This window comes from Hipposideros armiger, unplaced genomic scaffold (assembly GCF_001890085.2).
Source record: "Hipposideros armiger isolate ML-2016 unplaced genomic scaffold, ASM189008v1 scaffold_390, whole genome shotgun sequence".
NCBI classification, from domain to species: Eukaryota; Metazoa; Chordata; class Mammalia; order Chiroptera; family Hipposideridae; genus Hipposideros; species Hipposideros armiger.
In genome coordinates this window covers 224,058-245,580 of record NW_017731740.1, presented here as the reverse complement: position 1 = coordinate 245,580, position 21,523 = coordinate 224,058, and the positions used below count along the sequence as shown (strand labels likewise).

At 41.6% G+C, this 21,523-nt stretch overlaps 1 protein-coding gene across 6 annotated transcripts in view; it reads right to left on the bottom strand.

Annotated features, from left to right (window-relative positions):
* Positions 1-21,186, bottom strand: part of DCLRE1C (DNA cross-link repair 1C) — a 39,388-nt gene extending 18,202 nt beyond the window's left edge. The window contains exons 1-12 of one of the 6 annotated variants that reach the window (XM_019663438.1): positions 21,000-21,186; positions 17,739-17,790; positions 15,706-15,790; positions 11,543-11,602; positions 9,583-9,638; positions 8,983-9,084; positions 8,517-8,589; positions 8,205-8,345; positions 5,558-5,659; positions 2,892-3,028; positions 2,146-2,200; positions 2,001-2,039 (exon numbers count right to left, since the gene is read on the bottom strand). In XM_019663438.1, the coding sequence (XP_019518983.1) occupies positions 2,001-2,039; positions 2,146-2,200; positions 2,892-3,028; positions 5,558-5,659; positions 8,205-8,345; positions 8,517-8,589; positions 8,983-9,084; positions 9,583-9,638; positions 11,543-11,602; positions 15,706-15,790; positions 17,739-17,790; positions 21,000-21,108 (1,011 nt within the window). In that variant the 5' untranslated portion in view covers positions 21,109-21,186. Of the gene's footprint in view, positions 1-2,000; positions 2,040-2,145; positions 2,201-2,891; positions 3,029-5,557; positions 5,660-8,204; positions 8,346-8,516; positions 8,590-8,982; positions 9,085-9,582; positions 9,639-11,542; positions 11,603-15,705; positions 15,791-16,887; positions 16,973-17,738; positions 17,791-20,901; positions 20,940-20,999 lie in introns of those variants that run through there. The other 5 variants (XM_019663440.1, XM_019663442.1, XM_019663443.1 and 2 more) reach the window with 5 other exon arrangements.
* Positions 21,187-21,523: the final 337 nt, after the last annotated feature.

The window sequence follows — 21,523 nt, the reverse complement described above, 5'->3', positions numbered from 1 at the left end:
GACACCAACCAGAGGGATAGTCTCATTTGTACAACTTGATGCCCTTTCGTCAGATGCCTGCCCTCAAAAAACTCATTAACACACTCAGTTCTCATTATTCATGGTAGTTCTGTTCTATCAAGTCATGTGAACACTGAACTAGCTCCCAGGGGAAATGCGGGGTTCCTGTGGATCTCTGGTCACAGTGTTTTTCTCAGCCCATCAGTACATCACCTTGTGTCATGTGTGTTTCTATTTAAAGACACCTTATTGAATAACTGTTGGCTCCCTCACTTTGCACTCACAGCCAGCAGCACTATTCGTCATGCCTGAGCGAAGCTGACCAACTGTATTCTCTCCGTCAGGAACATCCCAGACTTAGGATAACTAGACAGCACGTCAGCACTACAGCTGGGGGGCCGCTTTACACACTGAAGTCAACGACAAGCACAAAAATAGGAAAAACGTGGCACTAAGCTGACTGCAAACAGGAGAGCGGCAGTCTGGGAACCGAGAAGACAGCACCGCCTAACTCCATCGGAGTCAGGAAAGTGCACGTTCGGCAACTCGAGCTTTTCCCCATCTCTGTGCGTGTCTGCAAACGACCACAAAGCGCCGCTAGTGGGGGTTACAAACGTTTGCGAGTGGGCCAACTTGTAACTAAAGAATCCACCATAATAAGGATGGACTATTAAGAAAACAACTGAAAGGAAATGACACTTAAATCTACTATTCACATTTTTAAACACAGTTCATGTTCTAGATACGTAGGACGTAGGCCTAAAGCAGTTTTGGGGAAAGCTCTTCCCATCAGACACTGAAAGAACATGACAGAGCAGAGCTCAGAGGAACCCCACTGCAAGTGTGATTAATGGCTCTAAGGACGGTGGGAAGAGGAGGTGGGTCTGCTGCTTCGTGGCTGCTCGAGTCACAAGGAAGTACACCCATTAAAGGAGGTCATTTCATAGAGTCCCAGGAAGACTTGAGCTTCCACACCTGGCTGCGAACACCACTGAAGAAGAGAACTAAGACAGGAGCAGATGTGATGGAAAAGGTGAGGCCTACCCTTTCTCCCCATCAGATGCCCTCCCTGAGACAGAGAGGAAACTCCGCCCCTAGGGGATCAACAGAAAGGGACCCAGTGCTGAGCCAGATGTCACACCAAGGACAAATCGCCCGGGAGGGAACTGATGAAGAAAACAACTAAATCACACCATCAAAATGAATTACTTCCAAGCTGCCTCTCGCATCACCTACTTGTACCTGAAAGTTACAGTCAGTTATTTAATAGAGAGGTCATGGTGATATGTTGATAACGTGATGAAGAATCAAGGACAATACTACAGCTGACTCAGTAAGAATGCCGCTACCTGTAGCTCGGGGAAAATCCACCTGTTCAAACCATTAACACGTCCATGGCTCACTGCTACAGAGCTGTAGCCATGTGTCCCAAACACAAAAATAATAGTTATGGCAAAACTAAAATTATATGACTTAAAGGGTCATCAAAAGCCTGCTTTTAGATGGCTTTTTCAGTGAATCTCTGCTCTTGTTAGAAGCTAGCATTTACTTTGGAAATGCACGAGGGTTTTGCAAATAAATTACATGTATTAAGTTCCCATTCTGGCAGGTCCTATATAAAAAGTACCATAACTAAACCATTTTAAGCTCCTTTAAAACTGAGTCTAATATATGCTATCCTTCTTAAGGACAAGGTCTATAGCTCAATCACCTTTGTTCTTCCCCACTGCTCAATATCCAGGACTATTTTTAAGTGGCTTTTCAGTACAATCAAATTTTTGGAAGAGGCCAAGAACCTGGCCATTAAGGTTGCCTGTAACGAGATTGTATCTAGTAGTCCTTTAAATAAGATTTATGATTCTTTTGTGCTAGGTGAACAGTACAACTGAAGTGGGAAAGTTAAAATACATTTAGGATGCAAGGTGAGAAGAAAACCTTAATCATACGTATTCTTCAATATTTAGGCTGAAAACAATAATAGTAATTCCCTTGGTACTTACGAAACATAACTCATCCCCTGAGATATTTTCACCGCATGTCTTTAGGAAAAGCCACAACAAATCAGCAATAGAAAAAGAGATGCCTCTGGAAGTCAAGGGAACTCGCGGTCGGCAATAGGGATGTGTGAATGTGGGATCCTCTTACCTCACTGTAGGAGGAGTGAAAAGAAAAACAAGCTCTGTATGAACTCTCTCCAGTCCTAAAGGGAAATGAAAACACAAAATTAAAAGGTCACTTAACAAAACTAAGCTAAGTTCTACATTTCAAGCCTTCTCATTTAGGCTATTCCAGTAGGAAATCACCCTACAATAAAGAATTTCTTCCTGGGATAGGAGGGAACTGTTTCCAGAAATATAAATATCTGCAGACATTCTGAACAGCCAATATGAAGCAAATGTTGCTCAAAAATGGTGATTGTCATGGTACTCCTATACTTCACCAATAGCTCTGTTCCCTCCAACATCAATTCATAACTCCTTGCCACGCAAGATACCCTCAGTCTCCAACCACCTTATTTACCCAACTAGAGGTGGGTAGATATTAAATAATAATGAAAAAATATTTTTAAAAAGTTGAAGAACAAAGGGACTATTTCCCCACAGACATACTGGCTGATGGTATTAGCTATTAAGTAAGTTTGGAAGCAGAATCTCTGCAGTTTAAATGGAGTTTAAATTTCAGAAGTTGTTTTCCGCAATTATATTGGATTGTTGGAAAAGACATGACGCATTTTTGCAACGAAAAACAGAAAAAAATACGTCATGACTTTTCCGACAACCCAAAAATATGCCCTCTTCTTGAGCTTAGGCTAGATTGCATTTAAACTAAAGTCAGACAGTTTACCTCAAAGCAAGGTTTGTCTCCAAAGACCTATGACATTGCTTTCTTACCTCACAATTACATTTGTTTTTCTGGTTCTTTCTCCAAACCACATTGTGGATGGCTTAATGCTGATTGTGTGGAGTGGAATTTTACTTTTGGAAGTAATTCCACAGGGTAATCTATTCCACTGAAAATATTCTTCTGCCTAAAAAGGATTTTAAAAATATAGAAAAACAGTTCAACATTTTCAACAAACCTGTCTGTAGGCAAGGCCTCAAAAACAAATGGAGGTTGGTTTTCCGACATGGGGGGAAAAACGTAGACATTGGGAAACAAGCAGATAATTCCAAATTGGGGTATGTTCAGCAAAACAACTGGCCTGGACGCTTCAGAAATATCAGTGTGACGAAACAAGCTGGAGACCTGATCTACCTCTCAGGAGACCAAAGAGGCTGAGTGAATGCGACACAAGACCCTTCATTAAATCCTGGATGCCCTGCTCCCCCTCCACAAGCTTTAAATACACTAATGGGACAACTGGGGAAATCTATATACCAATAGTGTATCTATATACCCATAGTACCGTATCCATGTTCAATTTCCTGAGTGTGGGAATTGTACTGCGGTTATATAGGAACATGTCCTCATTCTTCAGTGATATGTGCTGAAGGTTTAGGGTGAAGTGTCATGAAGTCTGCGACTGACCCTCAGAGGGGGGGCTGCGGGGTGCTGGTTGCACAGGGGGAGGGGGAAGGGCGAGAGTGCACATGTGACCCAGTGTTAGCAAACTGTGGAATCCAGTCTCACAACTTTACTGTTTTTAAAAGTTTTCAAAACAAAGTTGGAGAAAAATAATAGCAAAAGTATTTTTAAAAGGTTGAAAAATAATGGAACTATTTTCCCAAAGACACTGTGTTTAGATGGAATCCTTCAAAAACATGAGCACTTCATCCAAATCACATGTCATCCAGCACCTTTGGGGCCGTTCCCTCTGAGATGAGAAGCCACAGGGCTTGGCGCGCTGTGCCCCGTTTAGTATTTTTCAGACTATGTAACCTGAGAAACCCCTCAAGCCACTAGAAGTAGTGGTGCAAGATGTGGGAAATGACAGGAGTAGCAGTTACAAATTAAATGCCTTTGTGAGATGTGAGAAAACTCAAAGAAAAAAAAATTGGTCAATTAAAAGATTTATGGGGGGCCGGCCGAGTGGCGCGATGGTTAAGAACTGGCTGGGGACGCCAGAGGGCCCCGGTTCGGATCCCACATATGAGGGCCAGTGACACTGCCCTCTACAGCTAAGATGCTGAACAACAGCTCAACCTGGAACTGGGCTTCCATGAGGTGACGGCGTAGGCTGCAGCCCCTGCTGCAGTGGGTTGCCATGGGCTACCGTGTGTAGCCAGCAGCCAGCGTGAGCGGCCAGCAGCCGCAGTGAGTGGCCGTCCAGAAGCCGGCGACTGATCTGCCTCGCCCGGGAAGAGCGCAATGATGGTGCCAACTTGGGCCAGTGAAGCAACGTCCTCCACAACTAGACTGAAGAACAAAACGACAGCAACTTGTCTGTTTCCCTTCCCCCAATTCCCCAGCACTGTTCCCATCCCCCCAATTCCCCAATAAAAAAAATTAAAATCTTAAAAAAAAAAAAAGATTTATGGGGATTAGGGGGCCAAAGACTCCCAAGTCCAATAGAAAAAGGACAGTTTCATTTTGTATTTACATCATTTTTATCCATCCACGAATTCACTGGGCGTGTGTGCATGTGTCTACACACACAAACAAAATGATGAAAAATTCATAAATGCAAGTAATTTCTTAACTTGTAGCTCTCCTACAGTGTGCTGAAGTAGAACGTTCCATGCTGTGAATAAAAATTCTTTTGTTTGTTTTATTCTTTATTTTAGGGCTGAATAACATTACAGTGGGTTTTTGGCTGATGGAGGCAATATTACTACCACAATGATTATCTAAATGTATAAATGCAGTGCTCACGATAATAAAAATTACTTAAGTATTTGAATGCTAAGATACTTTAAAAGTTAGAGGAAAATTATGATCACATATACCATTGCATTTGAAGATCACTAATTAGTATTAGTGATGTTGAATGACCATATAAATTAAAATTTTTTTAAATGTTAAAGGCAAATTAAAAATGTAATACCTGGCATTTAATAACAGAAGGGCATTTAATAAGAGAAGGGAGTTCAATGGTGGCATTAGAAAATGAATTACAAGTTGAAAAGATACTAGAAATAGTCATTTGAAATTGGACCAGCAATACATGTAACTATTTCAGAATTCAAAGTTATATCTAGATATTTATCTCAAATGAGAAGAAAAATCAAGTTTATAAATGTGCACGGGTCATGAGTCTCAAAAATAAGCAGCATTAGATTATGAATGTTTTCTTAAATTATAAACTCTAACATTTTACTAATTTCATTACAAATTATTCATTACATAATTCATTACAAATAAACATATCAGATGTGTATGAGTATGTGTCATTAAAAACCATAAGCATCTGTGTCTAATTACTAATTATGAAGTTTATGGTAAGGGAATCCAATAGTGTGTAGTTGTAATGATCGTGGGCCAATAACAGGATCTCAGCCTCAGTTTTTACATCTGTAAATTGAGAGCCTAGAAACAGGAATTTCTAAGGTTCCTTCTGGACATATATTTCTGTTTTTCATGGATCCCACAAACCATAAGAAAAGCGTTTACTATGTACCTTTGGATGGCGACACGCATGGATCTGAGTGTTGCGGTCTGTGGTGAGATGATGGAGAATGTCGGGCATGTTTCGAAACATATCTAGTTTATCCACGTGAATCTGAGGAAAATAACACATATAAGAAGATTATCTGAATTATATTCCTATAAATAGGGTAACTATGCAGGGGGCAATCATCCAGTCAGGGAACTCTTCCTTCTTTCTCGAAACCTGTATTTTGGCTCTTTCGATGCACATTCTTATTCCAATAAAATGTCAACAGGCAAAGGATGAAGACCATATCCACACCCGTCAGCGTTACCGCCTATAGTTGGTGGTAATTAGACATTCTGGACATTCGGTCAGTGGATTTCACTGGATCATGCTAGTACTGTCCTTTGGTTCGTCAAGAGTCATTCAATTAATATGTATGGTGCACCTACTGTGTGTCAAGCTTTCTTTTAAATATCGGGCATGTAGCAGTGGACACCGCGGATTAAAGCAATCAGGAATGACTCAGGAAGACAGACACATGCCACAGAAGGGCTGGGGAGGGCGGGACTAGGAAGCAGACACCGACCTCCCTGACCACATGTCTCTGTCTTAGATGAAAAGAGAGAGGGTAGATGCAGAAAAACCAAAACAGCCTTGGCCACCTTTAGAGTTTTAAGGCTAATACATTTTAAAGTGTCAAAACCAATGTGTCTGTTTAAAGCTTCTCTTCTGGGTACTTCAACGTTAAGTAACATGGACAGTACGCCCTCACTTAACATCATCGACAGGTTCTTGGAAATGCAGCGAGAGGACATGTAAGGAAACCACCTTGACCACAGGCTGATTGACATAAGAGTTCAGTTCCCACAGCATCTCATTGACCTTATAAGAAAACGTTATTCAAGGATCTGCTGTACCCAAGGTGATATTAGGATTATGAAATGGCACCAAAACAAGGTATTTTTATTTTGAACAAAGCAGATTAGAATGAGGTCAAATTGCGGTGGCAATTAATATCAAGACAGGTAGGAAAAGAACCCAAGCATAATCGCTCACTTATCCTGTGACCTATTCCGCTCACTACCTATTTACTAAGGACTGAGAAAAAGTGACAATGAATTTGCTTTTCTGGCCTCTCTAAGGAGATAAAAAGGGGTACATTCTGAGATGCTCAGAGAGTGATACAGAAACTTTCATCCTCACAGAAATGAAGAAGCCTGAAAAAGTGGCCATAGATCATCACTGAGGTCCCTTGGTCAAAAACTCAGTGTTTACCCTTTTTAAATTCCTGATCTGAAAGTCCTAAATTCCTGGTTTCTCTCCCCTACAAAGGGATTAAGAGACTTAACAGAGGGCTCCCTGCAGGGTGACTCTGAGGTCACCACCTAGGCCTGCTCCCCCAACCCAAGCCCTCCTCAGCCCATCCATGGTTTCTCCCTAAGGCCTCTTGAATAGGTACTTCTGGTTTCAAGTTCACACACCAATAAAGGTTACAAAGCCAATTTGGGACTGGTAAGTAGTTGCTACCTTTATATTTTGCCAGGAGAGGACATGAAAAAAAAAAATGGGATAGTACTATGCGGGGGAGGGTGAGGGAGGGTGAGAAGGTGAGAGAGAGACAGACAGAGAGAGAGAGACAGAGAGAGAGAGAGAGAGAACACACAATCTAATATCACTGTGATTTTAATTTAAAAGGCCATTTTAACACCAAAAATCTCAGAATGAAAGCAAATTCTTCCCCAAATGGAGAACTGTCAACTTTATACCAACACATTTGGACAGAAGGACTTAAGGAACGAAGAAATTAAGAAAAGAATGACTTAGGAAATAGATTTATGAAAGAGAGGAAGGGAAGAATTTTAAAATTTCAAATGCAGAAAAACTAGGTCTTTTTTATTTAAATTACGTTGCATATAATTAAGTTTTTGGCACAAGTTTGCTAGCTGGGGGATGATATTAAAAGATACAAAACAAAGTAGAACTTAAACGCCCATTGAGTTTCAGTACTTGGTTTTGTTTAGAATCATTACTGAAAATCCATCTTGTCTTAGGGGACAAGGGTGGAAGCCACAGGCTCTGTGTGGGGACAGCAGTACTGGGGGTGGGAGTGGGGAAAGGTTGGGGGGAATTGGGGGAGCAGCCACTTACACACACACTGGGCCCTGCTGCCTAGGGTCCTGAGGGCCCAGCACTGAACCATCTGGAAGGAACGGAAGTTTTCAGACATTTTTTTTACCACAACCCACAATAACAAATATGTTTTCCACTGCTACCCAGTACGCATACACATACATGTATGTGCATATGTCTGGTTCCATCTGTAAATTTTCACAAAAGCAATACACTCAGATATTTTCTAGTTCAAATTTCAGTGCCGGTCACAATCACTAAATTTATTTCATGACCCACAGTTTTGAAAAAGTACTTCCTCTACGAGACATTTCCCCAAAGGGCTCTTCTCAGCCATCTGGGCCACTGTCAAGTCCCCCCATGAGCACATGAATAAACAAGAGGGTGTATTCACAGAGCCTGCCAACCTGTGCCCCACACATATTTTGATAGGCTGTTTCCATCTGTTACTGTTTTCAATGTTGTGGGGGTGGGAGGGGGAGGAAAGATAAAGCTGAGAGGACGGAAGGGAGCACCAGGAAAGAAAGAGCTGCCATTGTACCTGGACTCCAAATTCTTCACTGAGGTTAGTGAACAGATACTCATATCCGTAAGCTGCTTTGCAGTTCAGCCACACAACATGGTAGGGACTCCGAGTGATCCAGCTTCGAACCAGCTCCAGTATTCCACTCAGACACTCCCCCTGGGCAAGAGTTTTAAAAGGTATTTACCACTTTTTAAGAATAGCTCCCTTTCCATTCCCAGCATCCACAGATATCAATGCCAGTGGGGACAATTATGATCCAAACTTCCTTTTGGAAATGTGGCCACGCCCAGGTTCTTTCCCCACCACCTTTTCTCCAAGGAGACTTACCCGACTAGGAATTTGATAAAATTTGGGATCGCAGAAAGTCGTATCTAAGTACACACTTTGGATATCTTTCACTCTGGGGGGGAAAAAAAAATTGGTGTTAATCATCTAATGTGAAATAAGATATGTTGAAAGTTTAAACTCTCAGTTATTTACAGGGTGTTCTATTTCATTTGGGGTTTTTTTTGTTGTTGTTAAAACAACTCTGTTGGGAAATGATTTGCATACAATACACAGATTTTTGTATATATGGTTCAGTGAACTTTGACAAATTCCCATAACTACTACCCCAATCCACACATAGCATGTTACCATCACCCCATTTCAAGGAGGAAAACTTACTGTTACAAATATGATGATCAGGTTTGATTTCTAAGAGAAGCAAAGGCTTGTATGTGGGGGAAACAGGGAAATAAACCTATTAAAAACAATGCAGTCTTATATTCAAGAGTTATAAAACATCCGGTACCTGTCCCCATAGTGCAGAAGCTCCATTCTGGAAGTTTCTCCTTTAGCCAGTCTGAAGTCTCCTGTATACAAGACAGTTCCATTATCGCCCTGAAATAAAAACCTGCAAAGGAAATATATGTCAGTGACTTCTCGATCTCATACAAAATCCTAATAAAGCAAACATACTTGTATACTAATTCCATACAAAATGTCTCCTGCCAAACACAGCCACTATGACACAGTGTCAATGGAATTTCAATAGCTCTAGACCACCTCTTCCATGGAGTGGAAAAAAATGAGTTTGCAATAGATGTCCCCTGAATTGTGTTAGCACTCTCAATGTATATTGAGATCATTCCTGCTCATGGACAGGAAAATCCATGTGATAGGAAACTGCAAGGCCAATGGAGAAATAGCTATTGAGTGCTTCCATAATGAGAAAGCCACATTTCAAACTCGCTCTCCACCTCAGTCCCCCCAAGTTCAATTTGTAAACAAAGATTAAAGAAAGTGCCATAAACATAACCAAATCTCCCTATCCATATTAATTTCCAAATCCTAAAGATGTATTTCTACAAATATACATATAATAAAATGGGAAAATAGATGAGCGCCTTACATAACTGATCCTGGGCAATGACCAGCTGGTAAAAGAGTCACAACAATCTCTTCCTTCTAAAAAGAAAGTAAAGAAAAAAAAAAAACAATAGAAGTTATCATTAGGACTCAGCTAAATAAAGCCCTCCTTAATAGAACATTAACATTCAAGTGCGTCTCAAGAATACGATATGCCTTTTCTCCTCATTTCCTCTCTCTCCAAATCCTTGAAATAAGTGGATTCCTTGCCCACAAAACAAACGATTAAATGTTGGGTTACAATACAACACAGCAATTCCACTCTCGGGTAATTACACAAGAGAAATGAAAACTTATATCCACACAGAAACCCACACATGAATGCTCACAGCAGCATTATTCACACTAGCCAAAGAGAAGAAACAGTCCAAATGTCTATCAGCTGATGAATGAGCAAACTAAATGTGGTCTATCCATAAAATGGAATATTATTTGGCCATAAAAAATGAAATACAGACACTTACTACAACATAGATAAACCTTGAAAGCATTATGCAAAGTGAAAGCAGTCAGTCACAAAAGACCACAAATAGTACGATTTCCTGTATATGAAATGTCCAGAATAGGCAAATTCATAGAGACTTCCAGTAGAATAGTGGTTGCCAAGGAATGAGAGAAGGGAGAAATAAGGAGTAACTAATGGGAATAGGGTTTCTTTTGGGGTGATAAAAATGATAGTGGTGATGGATACACAACTCTGTGAATATACTAAAGCCACTGAATTGGACACCTTAAATGGGGTGAATTATATGGCATGTGAACTAGATCTCAATAAAGCTGTTTATTTAAAAAAATAAACAAAAAAAAAACAAAAAAACAACCCTGATGTAGCCTGGTCCCAAGTCGCCACACTGCACCCTATACGGTCCTGTTAGGGCCAAGCCTGATGGGGAACACCGTCTCAGCCCTCAGGATGGGGGCAAAGCTCTGGACACACCAGCTCCTCCCCTCAGTCTAACATCACTCTTTCCGAAGGCCCCTTTAAAACGGGGTATCCCACCCGGTGGAGCTGGAGACACAACACACAAAAGCCACAGCACAAGAAGAGACACGACAGCAAGACTCTGGTCAACAGCTCTCTGGGGCCCAGGGCTGAGAAGGCCTTTCACCTACATGCGTCCCAGGGCGGGGAGGCCCGAGAGTGAGTCTGCAGGGCATCCGTGTTAGCTCCGGAGCTCAGGCAATCCTTTTTCCCTCTTCTGAAGCCACCTTAAATTGGCCAAGCAGCCCTCCCTCGGGGCAATGATTTAATGAGGAGTATTTCAAATGCCTGATCTCCTCCGAAGAGGGAATGTGAAAAGTCAGCCACTGGGGTGTCCCCTCCCCCACCCCCGTTTGATCAGATCACTGTCACACAGCAACAGTGACACACATGCTATGGAACAAATGTTCACTCGAGTTGCCATAAACTAGGAAAATACCTCCTAGCTCCAGGTATTTACCTCTAGCTTGAGGTAAAAATGAACAAATAAAAGGTAGTTCCATACTCCTACTTACTATTAAAACAATACACTCAGAACACAAAAGTACCTTCTCCTAAATTTAAGGACAAAAAAATAAATTGGATCCACTTGGACAGGGTCTTTTTCTTAAAAAAAAATGGCTCAGAAAAAAACAAATCACAATAGGCATGAATTTGCTTCAAAAATATTAAGCACTGTTTTATATCCTGAACATTATAATAAACTTAATGTGACAATGACATCATGTATAATAACAACTGGGGTTCCCCTCATTAACATGTAAAACTAAAGGGGAGCCATTCTGACCGAGTCAAAGCTAATCCTTTGGATATGGAAAATAAATACGTTACAAATGGTTCCTTTCCCTATAAACTCACTCCCTATGGTTAAATGAGCATTCAAAATTCAAGAACAAAGATAAACAATCATTTTAGCACTAAACGTTAATTTTTAAAACCATGATATTTAATATTAAGTTACCTCGCCTGATGCTTCATCGACTAAAGATATCTGGGTAGGAGTTTCAATTTCAATTGATATCTATTAAAATAAAATAAGAGGTCATGTATACATCGTACTGTATATTTGCACATTTTAAAAAATATTTTTGGCTTTATTATGCTTTTGCCATCTCAAACACAGATAGGGGACGAAGGGTAGACGTCAGACTCTGGGTAACAATTTCTAATTCCACTATAATAAATGTTTTAACAGCTTGAAAACACGATAAAGCTAATATAACACCTTTCTTGAGGTTGCTGTGGCAATACATATTAAATGCTTTGTAAGCTTATATATCCTTCGACACAGCAATCCTATTTCCATGTATTCCACCTTCCTCTCTTCACCTCCCCATCCCTTTGAACTTGAGTCTTTGTAAAACACAGAGTCGTGTGTCCTGTGTGCTTAGGTTTTGTCTGAATCGGTCCATGACATGTTGCCTGAATTCACAGAGTCGAGCGGCTGCACAGTACTCCAAGGTGTGCCCGTTTTACTAGAACAGCAACTAATACAGAGAGGCACTCACTGAACAAAGGACAAATGAACATAAGTTTTCATCTCTTTAGTCTGCCAATGTCTTAAAACTTAGTGACCGGGCTTCAGGGGTGAAAACATCCTTGCATTTCTGGGATAAATGCACGGTATTCATCGTGCACTATATTTTAATATTGTGAGATTCAGTTAGCTGTTACCTTAATTAGGGTGTTCACATGTGAAATGGCCTTTTCCCCCATGTACTGTTATAATTTACTTTGCCAGTGGGGTTGAGCGGCTTATCTTTTTATTATCTCCTACAATAATTCAGCTAGTATAGAAACTAGTCTTTGAACATTTGGCGAAATGCACCTGCAAAACCATCGGGGACTGGGCATTTATTTAATTTTTTTAATATTCTATTCATTTTCTTTTCTTGTAAAGAATTTCATCTGATTTTAGTAATGGGGTAACATTGGCCTGGTAAAATGGTGAGACATGTCACCCTTTATTTTATGAAAGATTTGGTCTTTGTTCTTCATTAAATATTTGCTAGGATTTACCAGAAGTCATCTGGGCATAAAGAGATTTGCTTTTGTTTTTGGAAAAAGTAGGTTATTAACTTAAATAATTAAATTTCTTTAAGCGATACAGGGCTATTCAGATTTTCATCTCTTCTTGGGTCTATTTTGTTAATTGTATTTTTAAAGAAATTTTTCTATTTTTGTCTAAGTTGTCATATTTATTGGAATAAAGTTATTTATAATCTGGGCCCTCAGGAAGACAGATCTTTGAAAATTGTTTGAATTTCTTGGATGGTTACTGATTTATTCACGTTTTCCACTTTTCTTGTCTCAATTTGGTATTTTCCTACTTTATCCACTTTGTCTAAATTATCAAATATACTACCATAATTGTCAAAAAATACATTGCTGTTGTTTTCCTTTTTATCATTCTGTATTTTTATGTGCATCTTTTTAATTATCAATCTTGGCAGAAATTTACCTCTATTTCTCTGAAGATGAGCTTTTAGTTTTATTCATCTTTTATTTTCTGTGGTAGTTGTTAGTCTCTGTATCAATTATTTATCCTTTTACCTTTATTATATCCTTCTTTCACATATCCTGAGATTTGCTTTGTCACTTCTTTTCTTTCTTATTGAGTTGAAGACACTCCATTTAATTCTACTCTTTGTTTTCTAAGAAATGTGTTTAACGCTATCAATTTCCCTTTGAGTACTAATTTAGCTGTTCCACACATTTTGACATGTCATGCTTCCATTGTCCATACATACATTGTATGTTTTTCTTTACAATTTCCTCTTTAACCTAAGAGTTGTTTATTGTATGCATTTAGTTCCCATATGTAGATGACTTTAGCTCTCCTTTTTTTTCTGCCAAAGTCATCGCGTTATGGTCAGAGCAACAAGATCACTGGGATTTCTTAAAACTTCTCTTGTGACATGGTATGTGGTCAATTTTTGTAAATGTCCCATGTATACCCAAAGGCCTTGTTTTCCCTGTTGGGTTTAAAGCTCTGTATTTCGATCAGTTCACATTTATTAATTATGGCATTCAAATCTTCTGTATCTTCACTTATTTCCTGACTCCTCATCTTTCAGTTTCTGAGAGTGGTGTGGCAAGCGCTCCAGCTACAATTGTCGAATTGCCCATTTCTCCCTGAGACTGTTAGGTGGCCTTGTACTCCATCAACTTCGCTGAGCTGGAACTATCCGAGTAGTCCTTTCCATGTACGCTTCCAGCTTAGGGTTGAGATTCAGAAGGCGGAAATGAACCAACAACCACTTTTTAATGCTCCAAAGAACACCAGAAATAACAGCTCGTGCAGCGTTGTTTGCTGGGCTCAGCTCACTGACACGCGACTTCAGCAGCTACATCCTCTGCGGGACACCCACCCTCCTTCAGCCTCTCAGAGTCCTGGGCCAGGTGTGTGGAGCTCAGTGGCAAAGCGGGCAGCAGCACTGCCGAGATTGGGAGGAGTAAGAGACAGACAGGGATTCCCACCTGTCTCTACTCGTCTTCACTTCTTTTTCAGCTTTCCTTCTGGACTGCTGGCCGAGCTGACCCAGAGCAACTTCAGGCCTAACACCAAGGCCAAGGTTACCGCCTTTGCTGTTGTGGAACTTTGTGAAGGGAGGTTAAAGCTCACACTAATTGATAGATTGGAGATGGAGGCAGAAGATGCCACACTTGCACCAAGAGGGCAGGAAAACACTGCCATGCTCACATCGTGGGACTTTCTGGGGAGAGGAAGACACGACCAGCTGGGAGGAAGTGGCTCTTGTGGCCTCAGAGAGAAAAGGAGCCAGTGGCTCTGGTTTTTGTTGGGATTAGGGGTGGGCCTGGGCTTGCATGGTTTGAACTTCATGTGGGCTCTGAGGGAGGGGTAGGCTTTTGTGTCAGCTTGCCCAGGCGTGGGGCAGGAGGGGAAGAGGAAGCAGGACTTGAAAGCTGTCAGCAAACAACACTCTTTATGACACTTGTTCAGACTTCTCTGTCAGCTCCCAGAATTATTTGGGGTTTAATCCACATAGTGAACCCTAATTCTGTTCACTCACTGTGGTCTCTTTCTCTGATCGAGCATAGGGTGATCAGTTATTACTTTATCCAGTTTGAGGTTACTTTGTCAATTGCATTTATATTCATATCTTCTTGATCCATTGTTCCTTTTAACAGTAAATAACATCCTCTTTGAAACTTCCGATTTTTTTCTTTTTTTTTGCCAATTCTAACTTTTTTTTTTTTTTTTTTTTAGTTGAGCCATCCTGCCACCTGTTGGCAGCTCAGCGGCTGCTCAGCCTGGGCCGGGACTCGAACCACTGTTGCTCAGAGCTCAAACTCTTGAGCGAGCTCTTAAGCAACTGAGCTACTCAGCCGGCCCCCAATTCTAATTTGTATATATAACAATGGCCACTCTGGCATTCTCAGCTTCTAATTGTTTAGTATATCCCCCCATCCTTTTTTTCCATTTCGACCTTCATTTATCCTTTTGTTTTAATTATGTCTCTTGTAGACTGACTAGTGGATTTTTTTTTTTTACCTAAACTGAGAATTTGTCTGTTCATCAAGAATTGAATTAAATCCATTTATATTTATAGTAATTATTGTTATAACAGAACATTTCCTACCATCTTTGCATCTTCTATGTACCATACTTTTGTTTTTCTCCCCTTTACTGTATCTTCCTTCCATTGATTAGATCCATTTTATTCTGCCAGATTCAAAATTATTCATTCTATTTTTATTCTGGTTGTTAGCCCTTTCTTATTATAAGCCAAAAGTTACATTTACTTTTTCTAATCTATCCCATGCTCTAAATAAAAGGATTTATCAATTATGTTAACATTTTACACTTTAAAGTATTAAAATGCAACTTAGCAAGAGACTCAATGAGATTAAACAAAACTAGGATTCTAGATCAAACGGCTGAAAGACAAGAAAAACCAATCAACAATAAAAATGTCCACTTCTTCCAAACTGCTGAATTACAAAGACTATGTGTCAATATTGTAATGAACGTGAATAAATATACTGTGTGAGGAACTCGGCTTTGAATCCTTCCAACACTTTGTTCAATCTACTGTGAAAAATATTTCCCACTCCAAAAAAAAAGAAAGAATTAGCATCATTCAAAAAAATCCAACTTACAATTCGCTTCTCCCAAAATCTGTACTTTGGGCTAGTTAACAACAACTCTTTAGTAACAGGCGAACAGTATAAGTAAACCTTCAAGCTGAAAGGGAAAGACAAAAAAAAAGTTGTTTCAGTACAGTACAAAATAAGCCACCTTGGTGACTAGGAAATACATTTCATCACATGTCACTTATCACCTATCTCAAGTAATTCAGAAACTGAGCTGGCACAAGAAGTGTCAGCGTAGTTCCCAGCATGCCAACGCCTTCCCACTCTCAGTCCCATTGGGAGTGTAAAGGGATGGGGAAGAAGCAGATGGAGAAAACGCTGTGTCCTCTGACTCCCTCAGAAGGTTGGCCCTTGCCTTTCTTATGCTCAGGATGCGTGTCTGGACACACTCAGGGATGTCTAAAAAGAGGCCACCAAATGCTAAGCTACTCTGGAGTGTGGAGAGGGGGTGTAGGGGGAAGAAGGCTTCTGTGTTTTACTTCATATACATCTATTCCGGTTTTGGCTTTTTAGTTTGTTTTTTTGTTTTAGTGAGCAGAAATCAATTTCATGATAAATTTAAAAAATTCAACAGTATAGCTTAGACGTTAGGAATACAGTCTGTGGCAGACTGTATCTTCCAAAGATGGCCACACTGATATTATACCCTATCCATACATGGTCTTCTTACAAAATGGCCATGGAAATTCCTCCATTGACAGGAGGGCTCTATATTAAACTTCCCCCTTGAAGCTGGGCAGATCTTTGTAACTGCCATAACCAACAGAACGTGATGGAAGTAATAGTGCAGGACTTTTGAGGCTAGACCTCCGGGCAATAGGGCCACCTGCTCTCCTCTCTTGGGAGATACACTTGTTTTTTGAGTTTCCATTTAAGAAGTCCACCTATCCTGAAACCACCATGCTGAAGAGATATTTTTAGAGACACAGATGCCCAAGGAACCCCAGCTGTTTGAGTCTTCTCAGCCCAGGTGTCAGACACAGAATAAATAAGCCTTCAGATATCAGCCCCAGACGATGCCTGGTCAGGCAGACACCAGCCACACCCACTGTGCCTGGTCAGAATTCCTGACCCACAGCAACTGAGACAGAGAATACATGATTAGTGTTGGTTTAAGTCACTAAGTTCTGGGGTAATTCGTTAGGCAGCAACAGATAACTAATACACAGGCTCTAAAATCAGACAGACCTGGTTGAAATCCTGGTCCTGCCACCTACTGGCTGTATGAACTTGGGCAACTAATTTAACCTCTCTGGTTCCTCAGTTTCCTCATCTGTAAAATAGAAATAATAATAGTATCTATTCAGAAGGTTATTAAGAGGCTGTAATGAGGATGTCATCACAGGCACTCAAAGAAACTGCTGAACTAATAAATAGGTAGTGCCTGGCCTATAGAGAAGTACTCAATAAATATTAACTAGCATTATCAACAACACAGGCTGTTGCTATCACTTAGCAGAGAGCACTTAGCCTAACATCTATTGGTTCAAAAGTAAAAAAGTCAATGAGGCCCTTTCCAAATACACATCTTGGGAATTTGGAATTTAGATTTGGGCAATGACTTCAGGAAAAGAATGTGACAGTTCAGTTTTAAGGAAAGAGCCAACAATATTATAATTCTTTAGACTAAAACAACCATTTACACATACACACACACACTTATAGAAATGAAAACAAACTGTCGACTGCACCCATTAGCACAGATAAATCATACAAATATAATGTCCAGAAAAGAGAACAGAAGAGTCTATTCAGTGTGATTCTATTTACATAAACCTCAAAAGCCAGCGCTAACTCATGATGACAAAAGTCAGAATAGAGGTTATGTTTGGGAGAGGGGGGATGGCTGGGAGGAGGGACAGGGGTACTGGCTCTGTTCTATTTCTTGATCTGGATAGAAGCCTCACGAATGTGTTCGCTTGTAAAAATACATCAGACTGTACCCTTATGATATACATACTCTTTTGTATAGATGTTAAAGCTCAATTAAATGGTTACTTAAAGATATACACACACAAATAAATAGCAAAATAAATTACCTGCATTCTAGCCTTCTTTGCAAAGCTGGGGCTCTTAATCCTTTCATGTGATCTAAAAACAAAAGAATCAAAAATCATAAACACATTATTTTTTCGGAGGCTTACTTAACCCAAAAACACTCAGTTGTCTGTTCTTTTTAAACTTCCTCTTATGAGAAAATATGCAACAGGTTCACTTTTATAAGGGAATTGATTCATCTGGGCAATTGGCTCTTTCTTCTCCAAGTGAAGAATCCATCTGAAAATAGAACATGAAATAGAACATGAACCTCTGACCATCTCTGAGCCATCAGGAGTCATTTAAAAGGATAACAATCCCCTGTATCTTAGGGCAGAGTCTAAACCACTCTGAGTAGCCACAGAGCATGAGTGACAAGGATCTCACTCTGAACTGCTTCCAGCAATTTCTATTCCTATCCACACAGGCTTGCTCCACTGCCCTCCAAATAACAGACACAAAAAGATGATATTTAAAGACAGGTAACAATTAAACCAAATAGCACATTAAATAAAGGGTGAGTTCTAATACATTCGGAACCATTAGCATGTAAAGGCCTAGACAGCAATGGCCAAACACTTCTAAATTGTTCGGTTAAATCAAATCAATTCTAATTAATCTAATTACCACCCACACACGCCCTCAGAGGATGCATCGCCTCAGGTCATTACTGGCCTGGGCTCTCAGGGCCTATGGCTACACCCTAGGGCAGGACTCTCAGTAACTGGGGTTTCCAGAGCATTTATGCTGTGGCAAAAGAGGGCAGAATCAGGACTCTGCTCCATGCTCTGTACCTGAGTCAGCAGAGGGCACCCTAAAGCCATTCTAGGTACCCCTCCCACCACCCCAGGCCCCTTCATGACTGGAGACCAGGGGAACTGGAGCGAGTATGCTTTGTGCTTCTAGAACTGCACTGAGAAACTCCTTCCCAGGGCCTTTTCCTTTTTTCCTTCACCAGAATAAATCATCGTAAGTTGTCTCCTGAAGGGGTCCTCCCCAATCCTGGGTGACTATCGCAGGCTGGGTTCCCCTCTCATTATCCATGCCTCACTGATGCTTAGTAAACCCTGTTTCACTCCAAGCACAACAATGGGTTCCACATGGTCCATAAACCAGCATCAAGTGGGCCTACTCCAAATTCTATCAAAATGTGGTATTAACCTGTTTATGTGCTTTTTTTTTTTTTTAGCAAAATAGTCCATAGATTTTATCACATATTCTGTATTAGCTTGGGCTGTCATACAGAATACCATAGGCAGGGGGGCTTAAACAACAGAAACTTATTTCTCACAGTTGGATTCTGGTGAGATGTCTCCTCCTGGCTTGCAGATAGCCACCTTCTTGACCTTCTTCTAGGTGTGTGTGTGGAGAGAGAGATCTCTTCTAAGTCCTATCGAATCAGGACCCCACTCTTACGACATCATTTCATCTTAATTACTTCCTAAATGCCCTACCTCTGAATACAATCACATTGGGGTTAAGGCTTTAACACATGAATTTGAGGGGTGGGGAGGCACACAATTCAGTCCAAAGTATATCCAAAGAAGTCTGTTTCCCCAAAGGGTTAAAAACCACCCGCAGGCAACATGGAAAACCCCCAAAAGCAGAAGTTGAGTGCTTGCCCTCGATGAGTTTATATCCTGGTTGAGTACACAGATCCACCTGTGATCTGAGAACAGGAAAAGTTCTTATAAACTGCTCGAGAGTGTGGAGTCCATTTCTTGCCTAACGTACAAACTAATGATGATTTCAGACCCCTTTAGATGAACTCTTCCTCCAAACTCATTACTCCTAAACGTGAAGGGCAAGCCCCTCCGCCATACTTTAGTCATGGCTACACGCTCAGAAACTCCAGGGACACTCAACCCGAAAGATGAAAACAGGGCCACCTCATCAAGCCGCAGATTCTCAATGAAAAACAAGACCCCCCCCAAAAAAAGGTATTCTGAATAATAAGCAGACAAGCCCTCAAAGAGGCACACAGTGCTACTGAACAAATTGAGAAAGGAGCTTCAGATTTTCCGCATTGAAGAGAGATAACTGGTGGCTTTGAGCAAGAAAGCTGCAGCATTTCCCCAAAGCAGTTAACCTCAACAATTTACACCAGCTGAAAGTGACTGATTCCACACACAAGACAACAGTTGGTTCACACTAACCCTGCGGGGAAGGCCAGTGTTGGATATCTGTAATTTACTTTAAAATTACACCTTGTGACATGTACACGCATATGTTTCTTTCGCTCTAATTCAAGAGTGGGTGGGAGCACCCTACTCAAGCTACCCTGGAAGCCCACATGCCCACAAGCAGCTACTACAGTGCTTCAGTTTATCTTCGCCTCTGATCGATGCCAAAGGCGGTGCTAATTAATTAGCATAAAAAATGTTTAAACTGTTTTCATTGGTAAAGTTAGTGACTTATTAGCATAAAAGATGGTAAAAGCGGACAATGGTTGTGAAGCTAGTGGTACTCTAGCTCTGGAGATTGGCGGAAATGTGTTAAGAGACTCACCCCGAGCATCTAGCCTCAAGGCCATATCATTAGGGGGCAACACTTCGGTCTGAACTCTAACCGTATCCAGCTGTGAAATCTTAGTATTCTAGTGAGAGGCTGGGTCTAGCTTCAAAGCAGTATCATTAGGGATGAAGCTTCAGGCTGATTCCCTAACTAGATCCATCTGTGAAATGGCAGTAATTCTGGCTGCCTGGGCCGGTCATCTATAAGGTAAACCGCACCCTGCCTCCAGACTGAAATGAACCTTTCCTATTGGATATGGACAAAACATCTAGAAGGAGGGGGAGCTTGCACTCTGTCAGGTTTACAGACGGGATGTTTGTTTGATTTCAGAGTGTGTGTGAGTATGCCTGCTTGCTAATGCTTGGGGGGCATGGCATAATTTCATCTGTTAACAGTCTCCTTTATAACACAGTAGCGAGGATGTGGGGAAGAATAATCCTCGCCATCCTCTGACTATTAGCCGCTAGGAGAGTTCACAGGAGAACCTCATAGTTGTGCCTGATCCACCTGCCCTTTCAGTGCAGAGCTGGCCATTGTACAGATAACAAAATAAAGCCTCAGAGAGGCTAAAGGGCCAGACTGGGACAAGGTGCAGTTGCTATTCTCCCCCCCGGCCTCCCAAAGCCCGCGCTCCAGGACACGGAACCCTACCTTTCCTCGTCTCCAGACCCCTGGGCAACTTCCCCGCGTGGCCAGAACCGGTGAAGCCCCCGCTCCCGCGGAGCGAGCGCCGCGCCGCGCTCACTCACCCTTGTGGCAGTGGGACAGGAAGTAGGCGCGGGCCCTCAGGTTCTCCCTGTCGAAGCGATCTATAGAGATGTTTGGATACTCAGCCATCTGTCCCTGGAAGGAACTCATAGCGCCGGCCAACGCCGGCAGCCCCAAAACCGCTCTCCGAGTCCCAGCTATTTCCTGACCGCGCCGCCACTTCCGGGAAGCTGCTGCCGCCTCACCATTGGCCGGCAGGGCTCAGCCGCCTCCAATCAGAGGAGCCCTGCGGCAGGGGGCGGGGCTGAGCACTGTCCCAGTTTCCCCGCGGGTGACCAGCGAGTTAAACGCCGGAACGGAGCTGCGCTGCAGTGAAGCTGTTGCTGAACCTGGGGCGGGCAGCTGGGTGGGATCTAGGGTGCACCGCGGAGAGTGTGGCTCCAGCCGCCGGAAACCTTGACACAGCACGCTGTCGTTCTGGTGAAGAGTTGCCCGTGTCTATGCAGGAACAGTAGCTCGAAGGGAGACTGAACACCCGCCGCAGGTGGCTCCACCTAAGGATACG